Genomic DNA, 24,646 nt, shown 5'->3' with positions numbered 1-24,646 from the left:
ATGGAAAGGCTGAGTGACAGAAAAATTCCTTCTCTAGCCTGAGTGTCGGCAGCTGAACGCAGAGCCGGAGTACGTGGGGGTTTGGGACTAGGGAAATTGTTCGGCGGCTCCTTTGCGATGCGCGCTGCTGCGGTTACCCCAGTCCTGAGGCTCGAGGCAGGAGCCGGGCACTGCAGATTCAATCAAACGGCTGTGGGGCAAAGCCGCCAGGCTCTCCAGGTCTCAGCTGCGGTAGAGAGTGGAGGCTGCCCTGAGCCCAGTCTGGTGTGTGTGAGGGGTTTGCCATTCACTTCACCGCGGGTCTCTCAGGCGTTCAGGGGTTTGCCCAGGGCCCTGGCTGGCATCTGACACTCGGCAGGGAACGTGCCTTTGGGCAGCCCTGGGGCGTGTGCTGCCCTGGGACACTCGCTGCTGGGCGGCGCGGGTCCCGCCATCAACACATGAGCAGCTGCCGGGCGGGACTTGCGCCGCTCGCCTCGCAGGAAATGCTCCCGAGCTCAGCCCGTCCCGGACAGAAGGACTCGCTCCCTTGCGACGTTGTTAGTCACCTGCCTGTAAAGCACAACAACGCCCTCGCCTTTGTGCAGCGGGGCGCGCTGTATATTTACTGTCCTCGCCTGCTACTTCCTTGTTCCCCCAGCAGGCCAGGTGCGGCAAACCACCCTGCGGACACCGCACCTGGCCCTGCGGATGTCAGAGAAAGAGGAGGAGATGCGGCTGCTGTCTGCCCGGTCCCCGTGCAAACACCCCCCACTGGCACCAGCAACCCTGAGCTGCCACCTCGCCCCGCTGCTTGGCACCTGGGTGCCTGGCTTGGGGGCAGCCGCAGCGTCCCTGGCTCTGGTGGCGTGTGATGCCCTGGGTGCCAGCCAGATGCCAGGCGCCTGCAAGACTCCCCAAGGGAACTGCACCCGTTTCCCGTTCTTCTCGGACTTCAAGGGCCAGAACAGGGTGGCCCTGAGCGCCCTGGAGACCGCCGTCCTCTCCTGCATCTTCCTGGTGTCCCTCCTGGTCAACATCTGCGCCATCTCGCTGCTGGCCAGGAAGAAGAAGTTGCGCACCGCCAACTACCTGGTGCTCAACCTCTTCTGCGCGGACCTGCTCTTCATCAGCGCCATCCCCGTCATCCTCGTGGTGCGCTGGACCGAGTCCTGGGTGCTTGGGGATGTCGTCTGCCACATGCTCTTCTACATGATAAGCCTCAGCGGCAGCGTCACCATCCTGTCGCTGGCGGCGGTCAGCCTGGAGCGCGTGGTGTGCATCGTCCGGCTGCGGCACACGGCCCGCTTCAGCTGCAAGCTGCTAGCCGGGACCCTGCTGCTCATCTGGGGGGTCTCCGCCCTCGCCACCCTCCCGCTCTGCCTCTTCTTCAGCGTGGAGCCTCTGCTCAGGAACGGCGAGGTAAGGAGCTGCTCCGGCGCGCTCTGCGCTGCGCCAGCCTGGGGCGATGGGGGCAGTGGGGGCGCGGGTCAGCACAGTGCCCAGTGAGCCAGCCCATGGGAGGCTGCTGCCTAGGGGCCCAGGAACCCCAGCGGGTTGGGAAGCGGAGGGTGGTTTCGCTCCCTTCGAGCAGCCTGACTCCAGCCTCGCCTCCCCCAAAGAGTGTCCGCACCATCTGTTCAGACAGGCTGTGCGTCCCGGGTTCTCATCAGCTGCGCGAAGAGCATGCTGGAGCCGGTGTACCTGGCTCCCTGCCCCGGGAAAACGGCGATGCTGCCGTAGTCCTGCCGAGGCGCCCCGAGGTACAATGCTGCTCTTAGACCACGTTTTGGCCCGGGGAGGGGGGCTGCTGGAGATTATCCAGAAGGCCAGATAGGATCGATTTAGGTCGAGCGATGTGTAACTTGTTATTCCAGCGGGTGTTGAAGGGGAGAGACCTGGGATTATACACTGGAGCCGTTACCTGGAGAAGTGATGCCTAGCTCCGGCCTTGGGGTTAGACGTTAAGAGGTTAATGCCCCATGAAGTGTTATAAGGGGGACATTTTTCAACAAAGCCTTCAAAGGTTGGCAACACCTTCTCCTTTTTGGCCCAGCAGGATTGCTGGAACAATTTGTAGCCTGGGTGTGCTGAGAGTCATTGAACCAAACTGTAAACCCTATATTTAATGGCGACCACTTCAAGCGACAGGGTGCAGCAGCACCGCCAGCACCTCTAGTTCCAGCACCTGTGCAGATCAATATTGATGTTGGGCATTGCCTATGCTTATTAGGTTACATTTAGCCATTGAGGTGTGGAATCAGAGTAGACATGAACTTCTTTTAATGTAGGATTTGATCCTCAAGTCAATAAATAGCAAAAGTCTCATTCACTTCAGCACAGCAGAATCAGGACCTAATTAAGGTCTTCAGTAGATCAGTCCTACGTTCAAACTCACATGGATTTTTTTTCCCCATAGAACTGTACCACCAGTTACTTTGATCCGCAGTGCTTTCTCCTTGCACTGCATCTTGTATAAACATGAGGCGTTGTGTTCCAGCTTAGAGCTAGGAAAGTCCCTTTTCCACATATTTCTCTTTTCAGTGATCAGCTGCCTGTGCCCAGGGAGTAGCGCCTTGCATTAATTTATATAAGAGCTTTCCCTGAAAAGTACACAAACAATCCCTCCTGCATGCAAAAACAAGCAATATGCTTACAGAATAATAATGATTTAATCAGTCCTTCCAGATTTTTAATGGTTTTTCCATTTGTTTATTTAGAAGTTATGAGTTTACATTTGAAAATTGTCACTAGCATTTGCTGTGCTATTTAATTATTGCACCATATTTGCATACCAAATCTTGTGAACTACACACCTACCATGTTTTGAAAAACATTCCACATTGAAACAACTATTTTGTTTTCATTAGTAACTATTTCCATAGATCCTGTTTATGTAGTGACCAGTTACTTTAATGAGTACCAAGTCAGATGAAGTGTAAACATTGGCATATGGTTTCAGAGAACTTTATACTGAAAGTAAATATCTAAAATATAATATTAACGATTTTCTTTTATTCTTTGTAAACAGGAAGTTCAAATTTGCACCTTGGTTTGGCCCAGCATTGCAGGAGAAATCTCTTGGGACGTAACATTCACCTTTGTTGTCTTTATAATACCAGGATTAGTCATTGTGATCAGTTATACAAAAATTTTACAGGTATTTTTTTCTTATAGTTTTATTGCAAAATGACATCTGGCTGGCTAGTAATGTAGTAATGCTAAACAGTATAGATTGTATTTGCTCAAGTATAACAGTTTCAGCTGAGAGAGTTTTGTTTCCATTATAAACAGCAGCGAAGCTTGAACAGTGTGTTACCAGAAACCCAAGATAGGAGTCAGTCTTAATTCATGTACATTTTGGGGCACCTTACTTAATATCATGTATTGATCATAATTAAGGGCCTATATAAACTTGCTAGAGATATTGTACTAACAAACATCTCAGACAACTGAAAATTCATTGTTGATCAGATCCTGCATTATTTGCACCCCCAAAACTCAAAATGGATTCAATGGGAGTTGTACGACAGCAAGGAAGAGCAGCCCTGGGTCATAAAGTCCTTAAAACTGTTTTCCCCTCACTCCCTTTGAATTTACCCTTTTCCTGCTTTAATTATGTGTCATAATTAGGGCTTCTGATTTTAGGTTTTAACTGATAAACACCAACACCTCAGATACAAAAAAATGAAATCAGTGTTATCCAATAAACACCACAGATGGTTTCTTGTGGGGTGTGATTTCTCAAGTTCAGTAACATTTTATTGGTCCATGTAGAGCAGGGGTAGCAACCTTTCAGAAGCGATGTGCCAAATCTTCATTTATTCACTCTAATTTAAGGTTTCACATGCCAGTAATACATTTTAACATTTTTAAAAGGTCTCTTTATCTAAGTCTGTAATATATAAACAAACTATTGTTGTATGTAAAGTAAATAAGGCTTTTAAAATGTTTAAGAAACTTCATTTAAAATTAAATTAAAATGCAGAGCCCCCCAGACCAGTGGCCAGGACCCAGGCAGTGTGAGTGCCACTGAAAATCAGCTCATGTGCCGCCTCCGGCACACGTGCCATAGGTTGCCTACCCCTGCTGTAGAGTCTGCTGGTGCACACTAGAGGTTCACTGTCTAGTGTGCTTTAGTGTAGTGCTGTTTGAAACGGTATTACATTATAGCCCATTAGAAGATATTACAAAGCAAGTACTCACTGTAGTGTATACAAAGAGAAAGCGCCAAACCCTTGCTTTTTGGACATCTATATAAAACTAAAAAATTGCTAACCCCCCCCCCCCATCAAATTAATAAGTGCCCTAAAAAAAGAAGCAATAGTTATGATGTATAGTTACTCTCGCCCAAGCTCCAGGATGTTTAATAAATGTCAGCAAACAAAAGCAGTAGACAAAAAAATAGAAAAGGCGGGGCAGGAAAAGTGACATTTTTGTTCTACTTTTTCTCTCTGGGAGGGAGGTGTTTTCTAGTGCCTCAAACATGGGCCTGGAAGCCAGGAATCACTGAGATTTAACCTGTATTCTGACACTAACTCCCTCTGTGACTTTTGGCAAGTCACCTAGGGCCCTGATTCTGCATGGTGCTGCAACCTGTCAACTGCCATCAACTTCAATGGGAGTTGAAGGCCCCCAGCACCTTATAGGATTGGGTCGCTAGGGCCAGATTGTGACTCTAGCCACAGGCCATGCTGGGGGCACCCTTGTGGGTGTTTTCCGGAGTGCAAAGAGAGCACAGCTGCTATGACATCCTTGGAGAGCATGGGCCATACTCTGCCCTGCTTCACAATTCCTATTGCTGCATGTCAAAACCCTCACTCTTCTCCAGGGCTCACCAAACTGTCCTCTCTCTTACCCACTCAGGAGTCCTTCTCTTACCAGTCTGAGGGTTTCCTCATAGGCTTTTTTTCATCATACCCCTTCATAGCTGCCTCCCCAGTTTCACTGGTGGGGTGGCCCTGCTCCAGGACTGTCTTTGTCCCTGGACTTTCTTTCTTCTGAAAAAAGGTTTCTCCTTATATTTCCTGGCACTCCTTCCCAGCCTGCCTTGCAGCAGCCTACAATTTTCAGGGTCCCTCTGACGAGTACAAATGATAGAATTTCCTTGTTCAGTACTTCATTGGGACCAGGTCATCCTGGACCCATAGGATCCCTGAAAAGGTCAGTGCGCAACCAGGAGCCACAGGTATGAAAACAGGTTTTTTCTAGAGTTCAGCCAAAAAGAAGAGAGGAGTCCACAAATTAACCTCACTGCTGGGTGGACTGACTGGGTTACAGGCCAGCATGCTATTCTACAGCAAACAAACCTCCTCTCCAGCACAGATCCAACCCATCTCAGATTCCCAACTCACCCTCCTCCTTGAGCCTTTCCCCCAATGCGCACAGACACCTGCCATCCTTGTCCTTCTCATTCATCAGTGCATGGAGCTCTAGAAAAAAGATGATTTTTGACCTGTGGATCTTTGAATGTAAGGTCTACCTAAATGCTGTCTTGGGCGTGGTAGGTGGTGCAAATGTACTTCTTTCAAACTGTCTCAGTTTAGGGTCCTTAAGTTCCCCACTTCCTGCTCTGTTGCTAGATGGAGGCCACCTTGGGTACTATGCAATGGATCCTGGGGTATGACGTGGTAGCACACCAAGTAGCATAATTTTAATATGTAGGCAACTACTGGCAGTGGATGAGAGAGAGAGCGCTGTTTGGCAGTGGCAAGCATCTGTCCCTGCCAGAGTGCAATTTTAATTGACTAGACAGGCCTGAATGCAGCCAAGCACCATGGAGCAATCCATCCCAACCCCATCCACAAGCCAAACTAATTAGATAGGAAACATCATCATCATCACCACCATGTGAGTTCCCAACTCTTACACCAGGAAGCAGCAATCTGTCTCCCAAGCCAGTGAAGGACATGCAGGACAATTACTCCAGCCCTAGGACTATAGTAACATATACAGACAGTGGAGCTGGCTGGGGGGGAAATAGGCAGATTAAGAACAGGGAGTAGTAGAGCAAAGAAATCTGGGCACTCATTTCTATGTAGCCTCCTTCCACCACTTACAAGTAGGGCCGCCTAGAGGATTCAGGGGACCTGGGGTCTTCGGCAGCGGGGGATCCTTCCCTTTCGCCTGAGCCCCACGAGAGTTTTCCGGGGCCCCCAGAGCGAGTGAAGGAACCTGCTCCAGGGCCCCTGAAAAACTCTCACGGGAGCCCCTGCGGGGCCTGGGGCAAATTGCCCCACTTGCCCCCTCCCCCGGGCAGCCCTGCTTACAAGCATGAAAGAGGTTCCTTGGTTTTGACTTTCAACATGGGAGCGATTTTCCACCTGAATTAGGGTCCAAGCCAGTGAAGTGCTGAGAGCCTTCTGAGAGATGCTGAACCCTCTCCCTGAAATTAACAGGAACTGAGGGAGCTCAGCATCTATCAAAGCCTCTCAGCAATTCAGGAGACCAAAGCCTCAGTATCTCTGCAATAGCCTGCCACAGGCTGCAGTTCAGAAAGTCAAAGGTACATTGTGCCGAACGTTGCCCCATGTTAATAACATGGATCTGTTTGTTGGTGGCCAAGACCTGGGTTATAACTCCCTGTGTGATTTTGGACAAGTCTGTTAACCCCTTGGTGCCTTAGCTTTTCCAACATTAAAGTAGGGACAAAAGCTTGTAATGTGCTTTGGGATCCTGTAATGAAATGAATGACATGAGTGCAAAAAGACTGATTCTGCCCTGCCTTAGCGCTGCCTTGAAATGTTCCACCTGCACCACTAACCCCAGGATGGGCAGAGCCAGTCTTACGCGCCTTCATCACCACCCATTCCTGTGGCCAGTGCAGGGCGCATCACCACTAGCTCTTTCTTGAACCAGGGTATTGGACCTTGACAAAGCAGCACCACAACTGAGGGAGGGCTAAGGTGGCTTAAATCACAATGAGCATTCATTGGTCAGAGCTAATGATAAGGAATGAAAGTACTTACTCATAATTAGATGCAGGAAAGGTGGGCAATATTACTGGTAACATTTAACATATTTAAATACCAAATACTGAATCTAGTGAACGGTAACCCTCACTATTCAGGTCCCACTTTAACTGAATTTCAGTGAACTAAACCGAAGTTTCACAAGTCACAATCATTAATATGCTTCTGTAACCCATCTTTGCTGCTAGTGAGAGCTGTGCATGAGGAAGGAGGATTTTGCCCCTAAAAGCAGAGATTTTTCTAACTCTCCAGCACCATTTTCATACTGGTTTCAGGATTACAAAACCACAGTAAGACAGTATGTAAAACAGCTTTTTTTCCACAATAAAACAACACAGTAATATGATTACAGTGTGTAGAGAGGAAAACGAGGTGAAAACTTTTGTATAATAGTCAAACAATAAACAAATTGCATTTCAGTAGGAATAAGGGTTTGTATTCTCAAGGTGAGAAACATTTATTTTCAATGCACTGGGACAGGTATTCATGGCTCTGTTCAAAATAGTTATTTTTCACTTTCTTCAAAAGCACATTTGAGGGTTAGGAAATAACAGAGAGAGGCACCAGCAGCAACAGGACTGAATTATAGAGCTGGGAATTGGGGGAAGGGTTTGTAGGAACTCCTTGCCCCAATTTGCAGGTGTGAGCTTCATCTTCCCAACCACTCCACATTTTACCTGTCTACAGCCACATACTGTGACTTAATGCGGATTTCACTTGATGTGAAAAAGGTCACTAGCTTGTTAAATAAGGATAAGGATACGCCTAAAAGGTTTTGGGTTGTAAATTACCTCAGAGCTTTTTGAACAGGTCTTAACATTTCTTAAACACCATGCTTTTGTATTATTAATAAATTAGTGTGTATCTCTATGTATTTCACAGAGTATATCCTCTAAGACCTTGGGTATGCTGTTTAGCTTCAGCTTTCTCTCTTCTGACTCTGGACTGCTACCCCTGCCCCTGCCCTTCTCTCTCCCCTCCTGACAATGCATTCTTTTCCTTCTTGTATCTCTTTGCTTCTGCAACTGCCTATTTTACCTCACCTTGCTTCTAGGATTCCATCACTTTCCTTCTGCTTCAAGTGAATTGGCATCCAATCTCTTTCCCTTCCTCTAGCCTAGAACAGACACTGTTTTCATGGAATTTGAACCTTTAAAAGTTTGGTTCATTCTAGAAATAGGGGCCTCTTTTTCTCCCTGTAAGACAGCAGTAACTTCTGTTGAGCACAATGGGAGTTATTGATGTCCTATATCAGAACAGGCAGGCTTCAAGAGTAGGTTCAGTTTCCAAGAATGCCTTCTCCCATCCACACTATGAAGAAAAATAGGCAAATGGGTCCAAGGGCTGCTGACATGAATGCAACTTCACTGTTAGTGAAAACATACCATGTAAACGTCATGAAAGCAAACAACATCTGCCACCCAAACAAACATTTGCCACCCAAAGAAATACATTCTGCCCATGATTAGCTGAACCGATTCGCAAGCTGTGCTAGACAAGAAACATTTTAAATAGCAGCCTGACCTTTGAAATAACCTGCATAAATCATTCCACTGCTGATCAGTAGCTGATTATATCTTCAGTGCTGGATCTAGCAACTTTGGGTGTGTGCACAGCAGTGATTTAGAGCAATGATAAAGGACAACACGAGTAATGTCAACTGTCTCTTACTTGTCCTTTCATTACTATTGACACTAATAGGTTTTATTTGTACATCACTGGTACACGGAAGTTTCCTGGGAACTTTTTAATCAAACAAATGCAGGTTAAGGGACTAAAAGCATCAGGTAAACACTACGTTTTAAATAAATACAGATACACAAATAAAACTCATGTTCCATGGTAAAGGCCTTTTGAAATAAAAATGTTTTGAAATCTGCTTTAAAGGGCTAAGTCTGTTACTATCTTCAGGTCAGATGGAAGAAGATAGCCCTATCCTCACAAAGACCTAAATGGTGCCTCTCCTGTTCCTGCAGCTCCAGGCTAGAACAAAACACTTCAGAAAGCAGAGGGTAAATAGGAAGCCAGAGGCTCAGAAAGGTATCAGGGACCTAGGCCTGATGATGGGCCTTAAAAGTTAAAATCAAAACCATCCTCTTCAGCAATTAGTAAAAAACAGTGCTTAATCTGTGCTAAGGCTTGCCATGGCTGAGCCCAGCACCTCTAGGGCTGGCAGTTCACAGCCCTGGCACCCTTGGGCTTGCTGTGTCAGTTATGAAAATAAAACAAAAATTGCTTGAATTCTGGCACCTAATTGCTTGAGCCCTGGCACCTCTTCCATTAAAAATTAAGCACTGGTAAGAACATAATGGCCATATTGTGTCAGTCAAATAGTCCATCTAGCTCAGTATCCTGTCTCTGACAGTGGCCAGTGCCAGATACTTCAGAGGGATTGAACAGAACAGCACAATTTCAAGTGATCCAACCCCATGTTGTCCAGTCCCAGCTTCTGACAGTCAGAGCTGAGGGACACCCAGAGCATTGGGTTGCATCCCTGACCATCTTGGCTAATAGCCATTGATGGACCTATCCTCCATGAACTTATCTAATGCTTTTTTGAACTAGTTATACTTTTGGCCTTCACACCATTCATGGCAACAAGTTCCACAGGTTGACTGTGCACTGTGTGAAGTACTTCGTTACGTTAGTTTTAAAACTGCTGCCTATTAATTTCACTGGGTGACCCCTCTAGTTCTTTTGTTATGTCAAGAGGTAAATAATACTTCTCCTATTCACTTTCTCCAGAACAGTTATGATTTTATAGATCTCTATAATATCCCCCTTAGTCATCTCTTTTCTAAGTCCCAGGGCATTTTGTTTTCCCCTCATATAGGAGCTGAACCATACCCCTAATAATTTTTGCTGCCTTTACCCTTAGCTTTTCCAATTCTAATATATCTTTTTTTGAGATGGGGCAACCAGAACTGCATGAGTATTCAAGGTGTGGGCATACCAGGAATTTATATAGTGGCATTATGATATTTTCTGTTTTATTAAATATCCCTGCCCTAATGGGTGCTAACATTCTGGTATACAGGATACCCTCTGCCTATTCCTGATTTTGATCAAGCACCTGCATGCAATATTAGCAACAGACCACCATTTTGGCAGCTCACTACATAGAACATGGTAATAGGCTAACCCAGATGACACAAAAGGTAGATGCTCGGAGTCATTGGTTGAGATACAGCCTCCCTCTGGTGTCCTCTGGTGATAGTCTTAAACCCATAAAAAAACAGCTCTGACCGATTAGCTTTCATAGGACCTTATAACATGAAGCCCTGAGCAAGAGCTATGCCTAGACACCAGATTACACTTGCCCCAGTAAAGACTGGGAAGCCTGGAGAAAAGTGGCTCTTCTTACATGTCCTTTCTGATCTAGTCAACATAATTTTAGTCTTGCCACAATTCAACCTAAGCCATCCAATCTTGGGATTTTATATTACAAGTGCAGAGATGCATAATATCTCTCCAGAGCCTAGAGAAAGTGGGATAGATAGCTGGGCATCATCTGCACTACAGTCACATCCAAACCATGTCTCTCACCTAACTCTCCACGAGACAAGCAAAACTGAATTGGGGATCACCATATTTAATTCAAGCAGTGACTAAGAAGAAATACGTATATACTAGATGAGACTACTCTATGGCATCATTGTACAATCAGCATGATACGAAGTATTACTGGGGTGGTGTTCAGTGATCACATAGTGCCTAGGTTTGCTTGCAAGAGTTCTGGGTTTATCCCGTGTCCAATTCCAACTGTCTGTGCATAACAAGAGTGCCAAAGTATCCTGCCACTGGCCCTAATACCACAACTGAGACCAGTTCAAAACAGTTATAATCACATCCTCAGGTAATGAAGCAATACCACAGATATCACAGATATCAGGCCTCCTTGTCCACTCTGGTAATAAATGCCAGCTTGACAAGTGTAGTTTCAGTGCTGTGTCTAGGCTGAAATTTATCATCTACATCTGTATTCTCCAAGTGTTTCAGTAGTTGCTATCATCTTCTCAAGAGCCTTGGCCAAAATAGCAGATTAGAAAGCAGTCTGTAATCCAATGTCAACACTGCCCGACTCTCCTGTCTCTCCTGTCAGGCAGGACCCAAACCACAAGATCTTCACCAACTCAGTGTCTAAAACTGGTCTCAAATCTTCCCACCAAAGCAAGGAATTTGAGACCTTTGTATGCAGCAATAATCTCTTAAACAGGGTGTCATGTGTTTGCAAAATCTTATTCTTAACAAACCCCAGAGAAATAGCCCTCCAGTGATTATAGATAGTCCAGATGACTAAAATAGATACATATACTAAATGGGATTGATAAATCGAGAGACAAGGTGGGTGAGGTAATATCTTTTATTAGACCAATTTCTGCAGGTGGGAGAGAAAAGCTTTTGGGCTACACAGATCTCTTCTTCAGGTCACTTTGTCCACCGGATCTCACTAAAATTCTGGGACGCAGGGCTGGTCTTACAGATGGGTGATGTGGATGACCACGCAGGGTGCCATGGTTGGCAGGCAAGGCGCTGGTGTCAAGAGGCAAGGAGCAGAGCAGGCCTTGGGTGTGAGGCTGCAGAAGGGAGCTCAGAGTAATGTGGGGGGAGACGGCGGGAGCGAGGGCAATAGGGGATTAATGGGGAGGCAGCAGGGGCCAAGGGTGATGGGAGGATGGGTAGAGTAGCCAGGGGAGGCAGCAGGGACCAGGGGAGATGGGGGCTGGGGGCAGGGGCTATGGGCGGGTGTGTGGAGAGGTAGTGGAAGCCGGGGGGATGGGTGGGAGGCCAAGGGGAGGCAGCAGGGGCCAGGAGTGACAAAATACAAGTTCTCCCAGGGCACCATTTTCCTTAAGAGTGGCCCTGCTGGGACCAATATTGCTACAACACTTCTAACAAGGTTGATAAATGATTTTTTGAGGACATTGTCAGCCCTGCAAACTAACTGAATTTTTTACAGAGAATGATTGATACGGGGAAAAGTTTGTCCTGAGTTCAATGTTTATCTCCACTTTCACTCTGAGCAAGGCAAATGTGATTATTAATCTTGTTCTTATTGGGGAAAATGTTCAAAGGCACAAAAGGCAGTTAGGTTCTTTACTCCCACTGATTTTCATAGCCTCCTAGTTAGGCACCTAACTGTGAGTTGTGCCTTTGCAAATCTCCCCCCTTGTCCACATCTTATGGACAGGAAAACTGAGACTCAGAGAAGTGAAGTGACACCTCAAACTACATACCAAACCAGTGGTAGTGCTCCTGCTCCCAATCTCACCTTCAATCCACTAGTTCATGCAGCTTTTTCAATAAAAATAATGTGCACGTAGAGAGTGATTAAGCTAGAGAAGAAATATTAATGAAGTATTACACTGAATGAGTCAAATTGCAACTTCTGGAATAAAAATGAATAGGCCAAATCAGCATAGCTTCATTGGAGCTGATTTACACCAGCAGAGGATCTGGCCTAATGGGTGAAAGTATTTAGCTGAAGTGTTTGCTGAATTTTGGAGGTGGGGGATTGGTTTTATTGGATCTACAATTAGGAACTTTAAATAATTTTAATTTTGTTGTGCTAACTTCCCTGAGAATGGATTTTCCACAAGCCCTAAGCATTCACAATTCCAATGGAAGGCAATGGGAACTGGAGATTCTTAGCACCCCGGAACATTAGAGCCCACAGCCCAGCTCCTGAAACATGCTTAAGTACCTAGCTTCTACTAAAGCCAATTGAATTGTTTATTGAAATCAATCTGGATCAGGGCCTACGTACCTCAATCTTGCTTATTACGCTTTTACAGAAAAAGTGAAGACTTTCATAAAGATTACAGGATGCCCAAGGTGTCAGGGCTGTTGTAGACAAAGTAATTCTGATCAGTGGCTGATAAACCAAAATGTCAAAGACAATACACTGAATTTTAAATACATTCTCCCTCAAGTTTAAAACCTATCACCTAATGGAAGTAGCATGCATCTGGGAGGTCTGAGAGACAAACAGAAATTTTGTGGAAAAAAATATTCTGCATTTGAAAGACATCTCTACTTTAACCATTGTACCATCCCACTGAAAACCCATACACAGAAAAGTCTGAGCCAATCCCTGGACCCAGGCACACTCAGATTTTGGAGGTGGGAAAATCTAAACCCAGATCCAAATTCTGCAAGTGGTGCATCCTTACAATGGGCAGAACCAACATTCTGGACTCAAAACACCTACATACTTTTTTCAGGTGTCAAAATCCAGATCTACATTTTGACTCTTGAGCTCATCTCTAACTATCTGTAATAGAATTTTAGTGCAGCTCTACTCTGAAAATGAGTACGCAAAAATGGCACCTGCTTACTCAACAGTTCTGCTTCGTCTGTGTACCAGTCATATTTGCTGACTTTAGTGACTAAATTATATTGTTACTACTTTTTACTCCTATTTACCTGCAGAGCCAAAATGTCCATAAAAGAGTGAGCTGGATTCTCTTCTTTGTGCATCAACAGGATTGTTAGCTATACTCCAGTCACAGTCAATTACCCCTGTGTAAAAATCAACAGATTCACATAGATGAAATAACCTAGGTTATTATTTGAAGGCAATGGGATTTCAAGGGTAATTAAAGGCCTAATTTGACTTTAAAAGTATTAATCCAAAATGGGTGATGAGCAAATGCAAAATAAGTGATGAGCAAATGCAAAATGGGTGATGAGCATGAGAAGGAAAGAATCCAGCTTGACTACCAGACAGGCTGAGTTTCAGGGCTGACAGAAAAAAAACCAAACCATTTTTCTACTAGTTAACTCAGCACATTGGCAATGTACTCATTGAGAGGCAATAAATACAGAACTCTTGCCTTTTTATAGACACTTCCAGAGCAGAAACATGATTTGCCAAGATTCACTTCTGCAGCTTTAAAAAAAGCTACTCAGCAAGAACTCTCTGTTACAATAAATGTTATTTTGTTTTTGAATGCAGATTACAAAAGCATCAAGAAGAAGATTAAATGTCAGTTTAGCCTACTCAGAAATTCATCAGATCCGAGTCACCCAGCAAGATTACAAGCTATTTCGAACTTTGTTTGTGCTGATGATCTCTTTCTTCATCATGTGGAGTCCAATTATCATCACTATTCTCTTAATTTTAGTTCAGAACTTCAAACATGATTTGAATATTTTGCCATCATTTTTCTTCTGGATAATGGCATTCACTTTTGCCAATTCTGCCGTCAATCCAGTTTTGTATAACGTTGCCCATTTCAGACATGAATGGCGGCAGTTTCTTTTGTGTTGTGCAGCTCTTCCTGGACGGAGAATGACTAATACAGAAACCACAGGAAGAAGAAATGACCACAGAGAATCGAACTTATCTGTAATTTACAAATAAGTAATGTATGAACTATGTTTCAGCTGTTGCTTTGGCTGCTAAACCATACACTTTCCCACACTGACCAGCTCACCATTTTATAGTATTATATGCTAAAGAAAGCAGATAAGAAAAGAAATATATCTATGGTTCAACTTCTACAATCCTAACCCAGGCAAAATTCTTTTGTCTTGGGAGTTTTGCCTGAGTAAGACTGCAGAATTAAATCTATCAGCCTAATTCTCTTCTCACAATGATGTAATCAGGAGTAACTTCACTGACATTGGTGGAGGCACAGTAATGTAAAACAATGTAACTTCAGAGAAGAATTGGCTCTATGGGGGCAGATTTTCAGATGGTGTAAATTGTCCACTGACTACAGTAGAGCCGTGACAATTTACTGAGGATATGCCCCAGTTTTACTATCCATTTGCCAGTAAGAATAGAAACGAACTTTTAAAAATGGGTGTAAAAAGTGCACCCTCAAAAATTTCCATGCAGTCACTAAGCCCAGAAAATAAAAAAAGGTATTTGCATGCATAAATTAGGTGACTGGCTGCCTGAACATACTTTTGTGCAAACTACCTTTATGCATAAAATGCCAGTCTGAGAAGGCAGATGTGATTTTTGCTGGTTCAATGAACGCATGATCATTTTTGCTGGTATGTCCTACATTTGCAAATTTGGTCCTTAGAACTAGTCAATCTCTGGCACCATTTTGCTGGATTCAGCAATGTTACAGTAGATAGAAATGTTTATTTTTCTTAAGAGTGTAAAAACAGGGCCATTACAAATGCATTTTTACACATCTTGAGTCAAGTATGAATGTAATAAAATAAAGCTATTCTGTGATGTGATCAATGAACTTCCTTTTGTATTTAAATACTACTTTGCTTTCCAGTGAATCCAATAAAGAAGCCACAATAAGTCAAGAGGACTTAAGGCATTTTAAAATTAGATATTAGGGATTTTTAAAAATATTTGCCTGCAAGGTTACTAGACAAAGTCAAAAACCAATAAGAAAAAAACAAAAGATTACATACTTAAGTACTGCCATCTGGATTCCTATTTCTAAGCCTTGCAGTAAAATAATATTTTTGCCAATAAAACAATCATCTTTTTATATTTACACAATATGCATTCCCTGTTATCCATGTTTATTAAAAGTTTCATTGGTTTATTGACAGGGTGAGCTACAGAGCTCAGATAAATATATTTTAAGTTTGAATGAAGCTGCTTTAAAGGTCTACAACAAAACAGTCAATTTGTAAACTTTACATCCATATTGATGTTACATGATTTGCTTCCATAGTTTCAAAACTCCTTAAACGCAGAATCCTGAAACAAAGAAAATAAAATTAATGATATTTCTAAACCAGCACTAGAAAGATAAAAATATATAAAAAATGTATCAAATTTAAAGTGTGGGTAAATGTATTTCCTTTAAAGTAGTCTTGCACATATCAGTCTATTATTTGCAATGTTATTCTGCTCTTTAGATCTGTAGCACATAATTCCAAAGGATTTTCAACTCAACGTAAGACAGAAATTTAATCAGATCTGTTCCGTTTGTTCCAGACAGTAATGCTAAGGCAAAGAAGCAGCTATAGCACAGATCACACACAAGAACCATTTCAAATTATATTTACCTAAGTAAGATGTATCGTACTTTTCATTTAAGATTTAAGATCACAAAAAATGGCAGTAATAGACTATCTTAATGTACATACATTTATTTTCTTGTGATTTTTGTTTTTAGCATATGGTGATACAAGGCCAGGTTGCAATGCCCTGGTTACAATGAAGTAATAGCTTGCTCTGCAAGCAGTCCTGTGGTCAATATAACTATTTGTGATAGTTTTATTGTCATTGGGAATACTCACAGAGGGCAAAACTGTGATACTCTTACCCACAAGCAGACCATTGATCTCAAGGTAGTAGCCCAACCTGACCCACAATCAGTAGGAGATTTAGCTTCAGAAATGCAAGTTAAGTGGCAAAAAACACCAACAGCCTTTTCTCTATAGCTTCTTTTGCTTAAAAATAAAGATAGTTTACCAAAAACTGCTATTTAGATATAACTATATTTATACCAAGTCAAGACCTGTGTAATTAGTAATTTATTTATTGTGCACTTCAGCACAGTATTAGTTTAAAAAAGCAATGAAGAATCTTTGGAAAAAGGATTTAACTTGAGGATATGGGTCCAGAATCCAAACTGAAAGAGTCTGGATCACTTGATGATTACCTGTCCTGTCCATTCCCTCTGGGGCACCTGGCATTGGCCACTTCCAGAAGACAGGATATTGGGCTAGATGGACCTCTGGTCTGACCCAGTATGGCCATTCTTATGTTCTTATGTTCCCTTCAATGGGAGTTTTACCTCAGTAAGGCCTGCATAACAACTGAGTAAGGACATGAGGATTTGGGTCTCTTGCGAATAATTCTGTAGTTCTTGCTAGCAAAACTATGAGATGCAGGGAGGCCTCTGTTCACGGAGAAAGTGAATTAACATGGACTTTGTTTGAAGAATTTCCTAATGCAGATGTTTTGATAATCTTTTTTTTTTCTTTTAGCTCTTGTACAAATATCCACAATCACTGTTCATTGCTCCAACATGTATCTGTTTGGTGTGTAAGAATCTGGCTCAACAATACCAGGGAGTTCAGAATCAATTAATGCTCTGGTAAATGATCCAGAGCTTTGTCTGAATTGTGACTATCATGCCTAACTAGCGGAGGAGGTGCACAATTGGCTCTAGGTCGCCATGACACTTGATGCTGGGGTCACCTAGCCACCACTCTGCTCCCTAGCATAAAATAGAGCAGCCTCAAAGGCTCCAAAACACCAGTTCTCATTCACAAAGAGCATGGAAGCCAAATCAGCCCTAGCAGACATCTCCAACCACTACTCACCATCTGAAAGAGCAGGCAAAGAGGAAAACATGCAACCCAGTGGGCCAGAGTTAAGGTTTGTGTGAAAAGTGGGGGGCCTTCAGCTTTTACAAGGGGAGGGCAATTAGTACTGGGGCAGAGTTAAGGTTGGTGCTGTACTATTAGAAGACAAGTTCCTAACATTTGTATTTACATTTATCATTCAATGTTCTATTAATGATATTTTTAGTACGGAGGGTGTATTTGCAACTTTAACTGTGCTATTAAAAACTATGTTAAAGACAACTGCAAATATTTTGTGGAAAACAAGTACTCTTTTATGTGGAGACTCTCCTGAGATGTTTGTAGATGTTTTGTCACAAACTATGAATATTTATGAACTTCTTATACATTTTCTTTACAACTTGTAACTTCTTGCAAACATTCACAATTGATTTACTAGTGTGCAAACATTTCCTATACTTTCATATACATTTAATAGAAAAACAGGATGGCCCTAGCAGATAGCCTACTATCCTGTCTCTCACAGTGGCCAGTACCGATTGGTTCAGAACAATGTGCAAGAAGCCACTTTTGCATGCCTCTTCCTAAACTGGAGCTGGAGCACAATGGCTGGGCTCCATTTTACATTCTTTCTTCACACATAGGACTCTCCACGCCTCTAGTCATTTTAATTTCTCATCTTTAGGCCCCTCTATTTCTGTTATATTTTATTTGAGGTGGGGTGAACAGAACCAAACACTGTATTCACAGTGAGAAAACACTATCAATATATACAATGACATTATCCTATTTTCTGTATTTTTTCTGTCCTATTCTTTAGGCATCCAAACATTTTATGTGCCTTTTGATTCTTGCTGTAGACTGAGCATATGTTTTCACTAAGCTGTCCACAGTGACACCCAGATCTTTTCCCTGAGTTGTTAAAGTTAATTCAGAACTCAGCAATATGTATGAGTAGTTAGAATTATTTGTGCAGATATTTATTGCCTTGTATCAAAAGTGAATTTCATTTGCAGTTGTGCTGCCCAGTCTAGCCTAAATAATTTTGTGTGGTTTGCACATTTTCATTATAGACAACATTTATTTTCATTCTGTTCACCAACCTTTTCCAGATCGTTAATAAATATATTCAGTATCACCTGTCCTAGTAGGTCTTTGTGGTACCCCAATGTCAACATATTGCCAGACTGAAAATTAACTGTTTATATTAGTCTTTGTTCATCTAGTCATAGATTAGATTAAAAATTGGAAAGCCAGAAGGGACCACTCTAACCATCTAGTCTCATCTCCTGTATAACACAGGCCATAGGACTTCCCTGAATTAATTCCTGTGTGCACTAGAGCATATCTTTTAGACAAACAGCTAGCAAAAGTAAATCTACGTAAGCTGGGAATCACACCCCTGGCTCAGAGTGCAGATGTAGCCCATGACTACTTACTTTCCCTTAACAGTGTCTTGTGGGGCTTTTTAAAAGTCTAAATAAATTATATCTACAGTTCTCCTCTATCTCCTATTTTGCTGACATCCAAATAATTCTAATAGATTAGAGAGATAATTTTCTCTTACAGAAGCTCTGACAGTTTTGTCCCTTTCATGTTGTATTAATCTAGGTGTTCTGCAACTCTCTTCTGTGTTTGTTTCCTGGGATGGGCAGAGCAGTAAAAGTGAAAATGGCATATCTGAGACTGAGTTTGCAATAAGCAAATAAAATCATACCACAGCTACTAAGTGCAGCTCTTCCTACTATCCCTGTCCACGAGAGAAAGAGCTTCCTAGAATGGTAGTCATTTCACTTCCCAAATAAAATTTTCTGAAAAAAAAATATTCTTACCATTATGGACAATAACTCTGTATTTTCTGTCCAAGCAGAGGTCGACCTGCCTTTGCCTGACAATTCTCTGTGCCTCGGGTGGCAATCCCTTCGGGTCCCGGGAGAACACAAAGGAGTAACTATCAGCACAGGTGCCATCGTCATTTAGTTGGCGGCAGGAGTAATGAAGCGCATAAGTGTCATAATCTGTGTCGACCACCCAGTGATCATCATCTGAAAGAAACCATAATGAAGGAGCAAGGAAGTTATAAAGGTAGGAGGAGACATTCACCTAGAGAGAAAGCTGCATTTACTCAATCACAGAAGAATACCACACACATTAGTATTAATGATGGCAAATGGTCCATAATGGGCCTGCTCCTGACAGGTGTTGGGCACCCCACAATACCTACTGAAATACTGGGAAGTTCCATGCTCCTGGCACCGCTCAGGCTCAGCCCCAAGATGCTAGCATCACCACAACACGTGGGATGCATTCAGTCAATTAGATTAAATAAATCAACAGGAGCCAACTGGCCTGAGTAACATGAATTCACCTTTGGCTTCTTCTTGGCCGACAGGTGGGAAGCTTTCACTAAGGGAGAAGTGTCATCTTGAAATCATATTTACCCTCTAAAAATCATTCCTGGCTGCTTGACATTCAGTTAACCTGGAAAGAACCTGCCACCTACCTTAGGACATGTGTCCCTCAGGATCGTTCCCAAGTGCCATACAGTTTGTGAGTCCACCCTTTAAAGGGGGGACAGTCTCGGCCAGCAGACTACTACCAAAAATGGCATTGTGTTGTCTTTGCCACCTCCACAACCCAGCAGTCATTGCCATACTGAGGATCAGTACCTGTGGACCTGCCTTTATAGTGGATATTGGATTGTATTATTTTGTAAATACATATTATAACTAAAGATAGGTCTGAGCTGCAAAGCTTAGACACGGATGCAAACTTTCCCAATATACAGGAGCATTTGGAGCTAGGGTCTTGGTTCAAGCTTATTTATAACCAAAATAAGGTGTGATGAGTATTTCCAGATATTACTTCCCTCACAAAGAAGCAATATGTGTTTTAAAAGCATACAGTTTTAATATTAGATTTCAATACTGAATGCATTTTATGGTAAAACCTTAGACAGAACCTCATATAATTCTGCCTGTTTGCTTCATTTGTGTGATTTGAATTTAAATCATGGAAAACTATTGCCCTTACAACCAGACTTCTTTTGCTTATATTTCAGTGACATTACAATCCTTTCACAAGCAGTGTTACAGCGTGGAAGCGGCACAAACTGAACAAATTCTTTTGTATTATTTTAAATAATCTGTGCCAATGTAAAGTAAAAGTCCACTAGGTTAGGAGGGTTGCAACAACTTTAATTTTAAACTAACTTGGTAGAAGTTTGGATCTATTTTAGGTGGGAATAATGGCACCTCGGTCATTTTTAATTTAAATGCTGAAAAACATGCATTGCAGCTCTTATCAGGCAGAATAAATCTATGACCTTTTAGACCATGCAAGCCTCAGGAAACTGCAAGCGCTGATTCTGTGGTGGGGCTGATTGCTCTGGGGCAAAGGTTAGTCCCATTTGGAAGATCAAAAAGAAAAAAATAAAGCCTCTTCTGAGTGAGCTGTGGAGCTGGCAGTGGGAGGACAATAAAGGAAAACTCCCATACTTTACAACTCACTATCTGGATCTATCTATCACCTGCACAGCCCATAGGTGTTTCTCCACACAAGGAGACAGATGGGCTCCGGGGCCAGTCCAAGGAACAGGGTTATTTTCCAAAGCAATCTCAGAGGATGGCTCCTGTATTCCCCTCTCAGCCCTACCGCCAAAGAAATCTTACCCACCTCATCACCATTATGATGAGGGTTTTTTTTCCCAGAGTCTGAGTCCTTTCCCTTTCTTCAGCCACAGTCGAGAAGTCAGAAATACTGTTTTCACCTAAGTCCTATTTACATAGCGATTAGTATCGCTGAGGTTCTTTGCTTTTAATTCCTTGGTAGGGAAGTAGAATTAAAAAGCAATAGATATTCTGAATTTTGAGGAAATTGCCATCACTAGGCTCTATCATGTAGATCAAATATGAAGCCTAAATTAGTTGACAACATCCCTTAACGTAATGCTTTAAGTCTGTAATAAAACTAAGAAAATATGTTGGATTCTGTGATGCATTGCATTGCTTTACCGAAACATGGGAGAAATTTAACAAAATAAAATTTACTTGGGAACTTTTTTTATACTTCATGGCAAATGCTTCTGTCTAATGGGACTTATTTGTGTGTGTATAGTGGTGCACATGGTCTTTTAAGGACTGAAAACATAATGTTTAAAATGGTCAGCCACAGGGTAAAGCTGGAAAAATAAATATGTTCCTGCTGGTCATGCACCAGATTACTCACAGCTCTCCTAGTCACATTACCTTCTGGAAAGCTCTGTTTTCCTACCACAGAAACGCTTAAGAAACTACTTTGAAACCTGGCTTTAAGCTGTATTTGTGTGGAAAAAGCTGGTGCCTCTTAGGTTTCTTATACATGTCTACTTGCTAGGCATAAGAGATGTATCACAACTCCTAATCACAATTTGCAGTTAGAATTTCAGACTGTTCTCAGCTATTTAGCATTACAATTGATTCCTCTCTAACCTGCCTACATCCACACAAATGAATGTGGGGGAGGGTGGGATTACTCATAGAATATCAGGGTTGGAATGGACCTCAGGAAGTCATCTAGTCCAACCCCCTGCTCAAAAGCAGGCCCAATCTCCAGACACATTTTTGCCCAGATCCCTAAATGGCCCCCTCAAAGATTGAACTCACAACCCTGGGTTTAGCAGGCCAATGCTCAAACCACTGAGCTATCCCTCCCCCCTAAAATAATTGGAGATATACCAATCGCCTAGAACTGGAAGGGACCTTGAAAGGTCATGGAGTCCAGCCCCCTGCCTTCACTAGCAGGACCAAGTACTGATTTTTGCCCCAGATCCCTAAGTGGCCCCACTCAATGATTGAACTCACAGCCCTGGGTTTAGCAGGCCAAGGCTCAAACCACTGAGCTATCCCTCCTCATTAAGGGGGGAGAGCTGCCATCTCCAGTTTCCACACCTCATGGACCTCCTCCTCAGTATTTGGCTCCATGGAGTTGAAGGAGGTAGTGCTGGCCAGCTGGGTTCTGCCAGATTCTCCCTCTTCAGGAGGACCAGAGTTTGCAGCAATGTATAGTGCAGTGCTCCCATCTCTGCAGGATGGGCATCCAGCAATTAGGGAAATCCCTGGAACTATAGCTCAGCAGTGAGTTGGCAAGAAAATGGACAGCAAGTCAGAGGCAAGTGTTTCCTGAAGATCCCCTGAGAACTGTGTGTTTTTGAGGCGGAGCCCTCATCTCTTCCAAATTCCACCTTCTCCCAGTGGAGCTATTCCATGGAAACTTCTCGAGTGAAGAGTGCTGGAGTTTCTACTCCCGTAGATGAGTTAATCTCATACAGGGGAGAATGGGACTCAATATGTTGAGAGTTTGTTTGTCAAAAAAAGAGGACGTCCCTGTGTTCACAAAGTATCCACAAAGGCTAAGAGCTGCAAAATCCTCCTCTACCAGGTTGTTGTTGATGACTAAATCTGAAGTTAGGCTTTTTCAAGAAAATTAACACATTCATATAAAAAGCAGATCTGAACTAAAAAGAGCTCATAATCTTCTCAATCTCCTTCTACTTCTTTCATGTGATGACTCTAGTCTATATTATGGGGCTTGGAAAGAAAATAAATGTATGACCTTCGCCATGCAAAGACCTTGACTTCACTAGGATAAACATCAACCAGCTAACACATGTGAAAACTAGAAACTGCCTTGTTCGCTCTAGGATTTTACCATGTGGCAGGTACCATGTGTTAGCTAACATGGCTAAAAAAATCCCTTATTTTCCCCCAGTAGGTGCACCAAAAGTGACAAGGGCTATCACGCAGCCATAGGTCTCCTGCTGCAAAAACACCCCACTACTTAATAGTACTCACTTCCCTTCTGGAGAAAAGAGGCTACACCCCAGTACTTCATCTTGAACTTGGCAGGATCCTCAGTGTCAGTGAAGGAGCCAATCATGTCAGCACAAACATCCCACTCACTGCAAATAAAAGAGTCAGACAAAAAGAGGCTGAGTTCAAACCTGGCAGCCTGGACTTGGGGTCAGATAGTGATGAACACGTGGGTACAAGGAAGGGTTAGAGCAGCGGAGAGCACAGCAGAAAGTCAGGGCCCTGGGGAACTGGAATGTGAAGAGAAAGAAGGGTGCCAGGCAACTTACTTAAACAGCCGGACTCTGCCCTTGGCGGTGGCGCTCATTTGTCCATTCTCATCTATGGTGAACTGGGCTACCACGTTGTCCTGCAGAAACAGCCCCTCAGGGTCTTTTTTGGCCATGGCGTACCAGGTGCCAGCATACTGCAGGGAGAGATAGGCTCTGCTTAGGCCTGGGAAGTATGGCAGTCCCAAGTGGGGCGATGATCATAAAAGCTGGAACTACCTGGACCTTGCAGAACTTTGCAGATCTTTGGCCCCAGGTCTCCAAATCCTACCATCAAATTAGAGCATAAATCCAGCTGCTCCTACCCCACCAAAAACAATTTGGATACAATGCACCAAAGAGCACAAGCACTACAAAGGTTCAGATTCAGCAGCTGGACCTAGCCAGGTTTTGGCCTCAATCCTCTAAGTTCTAATGTCCGAAAAGAGAACAAGGATAGCTGCTCCTACCATACAAACCAATTCCATACCTTGCTATGATAATACAAATAATCAGAGTAATAATAATGTAACATAGCCCTATGCGGGGGGCGGGGGGGAGGTTTGTAGTGGAACTACAACAGCTGAAGTTCTCTCTTCTGGTAGAGTTTTTGAGTTTGGGATTTTTCAAATAGCTGGATCCAGCAATCCCAAGGTTCTGGATGAAGGGGGCGGGGGGTTATGGTGCTGCTAGTCCCATTTGTAGCAGAGGCTAGATCTTTTGTTGCATGAAGAGCTGCTGCTTTTCCCCCTCTCTTTAGAGCACACTCTTGTTCTCTGTTTAGGCCTTTGGGGCTCTGGGCCATAGGTGCTGGATCTAGATTTTGTGGTGCTCTGCACTGGAGGCCGGGGGTTTGGCACAGGAGGAGTGGGTGGACTGGGTCTCTATGCTGATAGTACATTTTGGGCCTTGGGGTGAAAACTGGCAAGATCCAAGGACAGCTGGCCCCAGAGAGCGGGGAGGGGAGCGGACACCTACACGAGCCTTCTCGAAGTTCTCTTGGACTCTGAAGTTGCTCACTCTGCAGTCCCGCTCCGCTCGGCATCCACCACCTAGCAGGCCCAGGGCCACCAGCAGCAGCCAGGCCAGGAATCTCCCCGCCTGAGCCATCCTACTCCTACAGCAACAGCAAACAGAGACAGGCCAAATCATCAACGGGGGGGGGGGGGCGAGGGGCCCAAGGCATACCAGGTGTCCCCAAGATGCTCAGAGGGGCAAGCAGTGGGGTCCCCCAATGCCTGCACAGTAGAGTACCCCCAGCACATAGGGTGGGTGCTCCCCAAGGCACCCAGAAATGGAGCCCCAAAGCATCCAGAGCCCCCCCCCCCCGTGCAGATAGTGGGGCGTCCCCACTGGC

General features: G+C 43.7%; 2 protein-coding genes across 2 annotated transcripts; one reads left to right on the top strand and one right to left on the bottom strand.

Annotated features, from left to right (window-relative positions):
* Positions 1–589: 589 nt before the first annotated feature.
* Positions 590–17,403, top strand: FFAR4 (free fatty acid receptor 4). The gene is made up of 3 exons (XM_032793118.2): positions 590–1,401; positions 3,011–3,139; positions 13,909–17,403. The coding sequence occupies exons 1-3, from the start codon at positions 691–693 to the stop codon at positions 14,314–14,316; spliced, it is 1,248 nt and encodes a 415-aa protein (XP_032649009.1). The 5' UTR covers positions 590–690; the 3' UTR covers positions 14,317–17,403.
* On the bottom strand, positions 15,569–24,399 carry RBP4 (retinol binding protein 4). Its single transcript, XM_032793120.1, has 5 exons — positions 24,268–24,399; positions 23,311–23,447; positions 23,024–23,130; positions 19,025–19,237; positions 15,569–15,633 (listed from the first exon to the last, which is right to left on the bottom strand). The coding sequence occupies exons 1-5, from the start codon at positions 24,397–24,399 to the stop codon at positions 15,620–15,622; spliced, it is 603 nt and encodes a 200-aa protein (XP_032649011.1). The 3' UTR covers positions 15,569–15,619.
* Positions 24,400–24,646: the final 247 nt, after the last annotated feature.

The sequence above is a fragment of the Chelonoidis abingdonii genome, chromosome 15, assembly GCF_003597395.2.
Source record: "Chelonoidis abingdonii isolate Lonesome George chromosome 15, CheloAbing_2.0, whole genome shotgun sequence".
In the NCBI taxonomy this organism is placed as follows: Eukaryota; Metazoa; Chordata; order Testudines; family Testudinidae; genus Chelonoidis; species Chelonoidis abingdonii.
The sequence above is the reverse complement of the archived record's forward strand: the minus strand, read 5'-3'. Positions and strand labels throughout refer to the sequence as shown.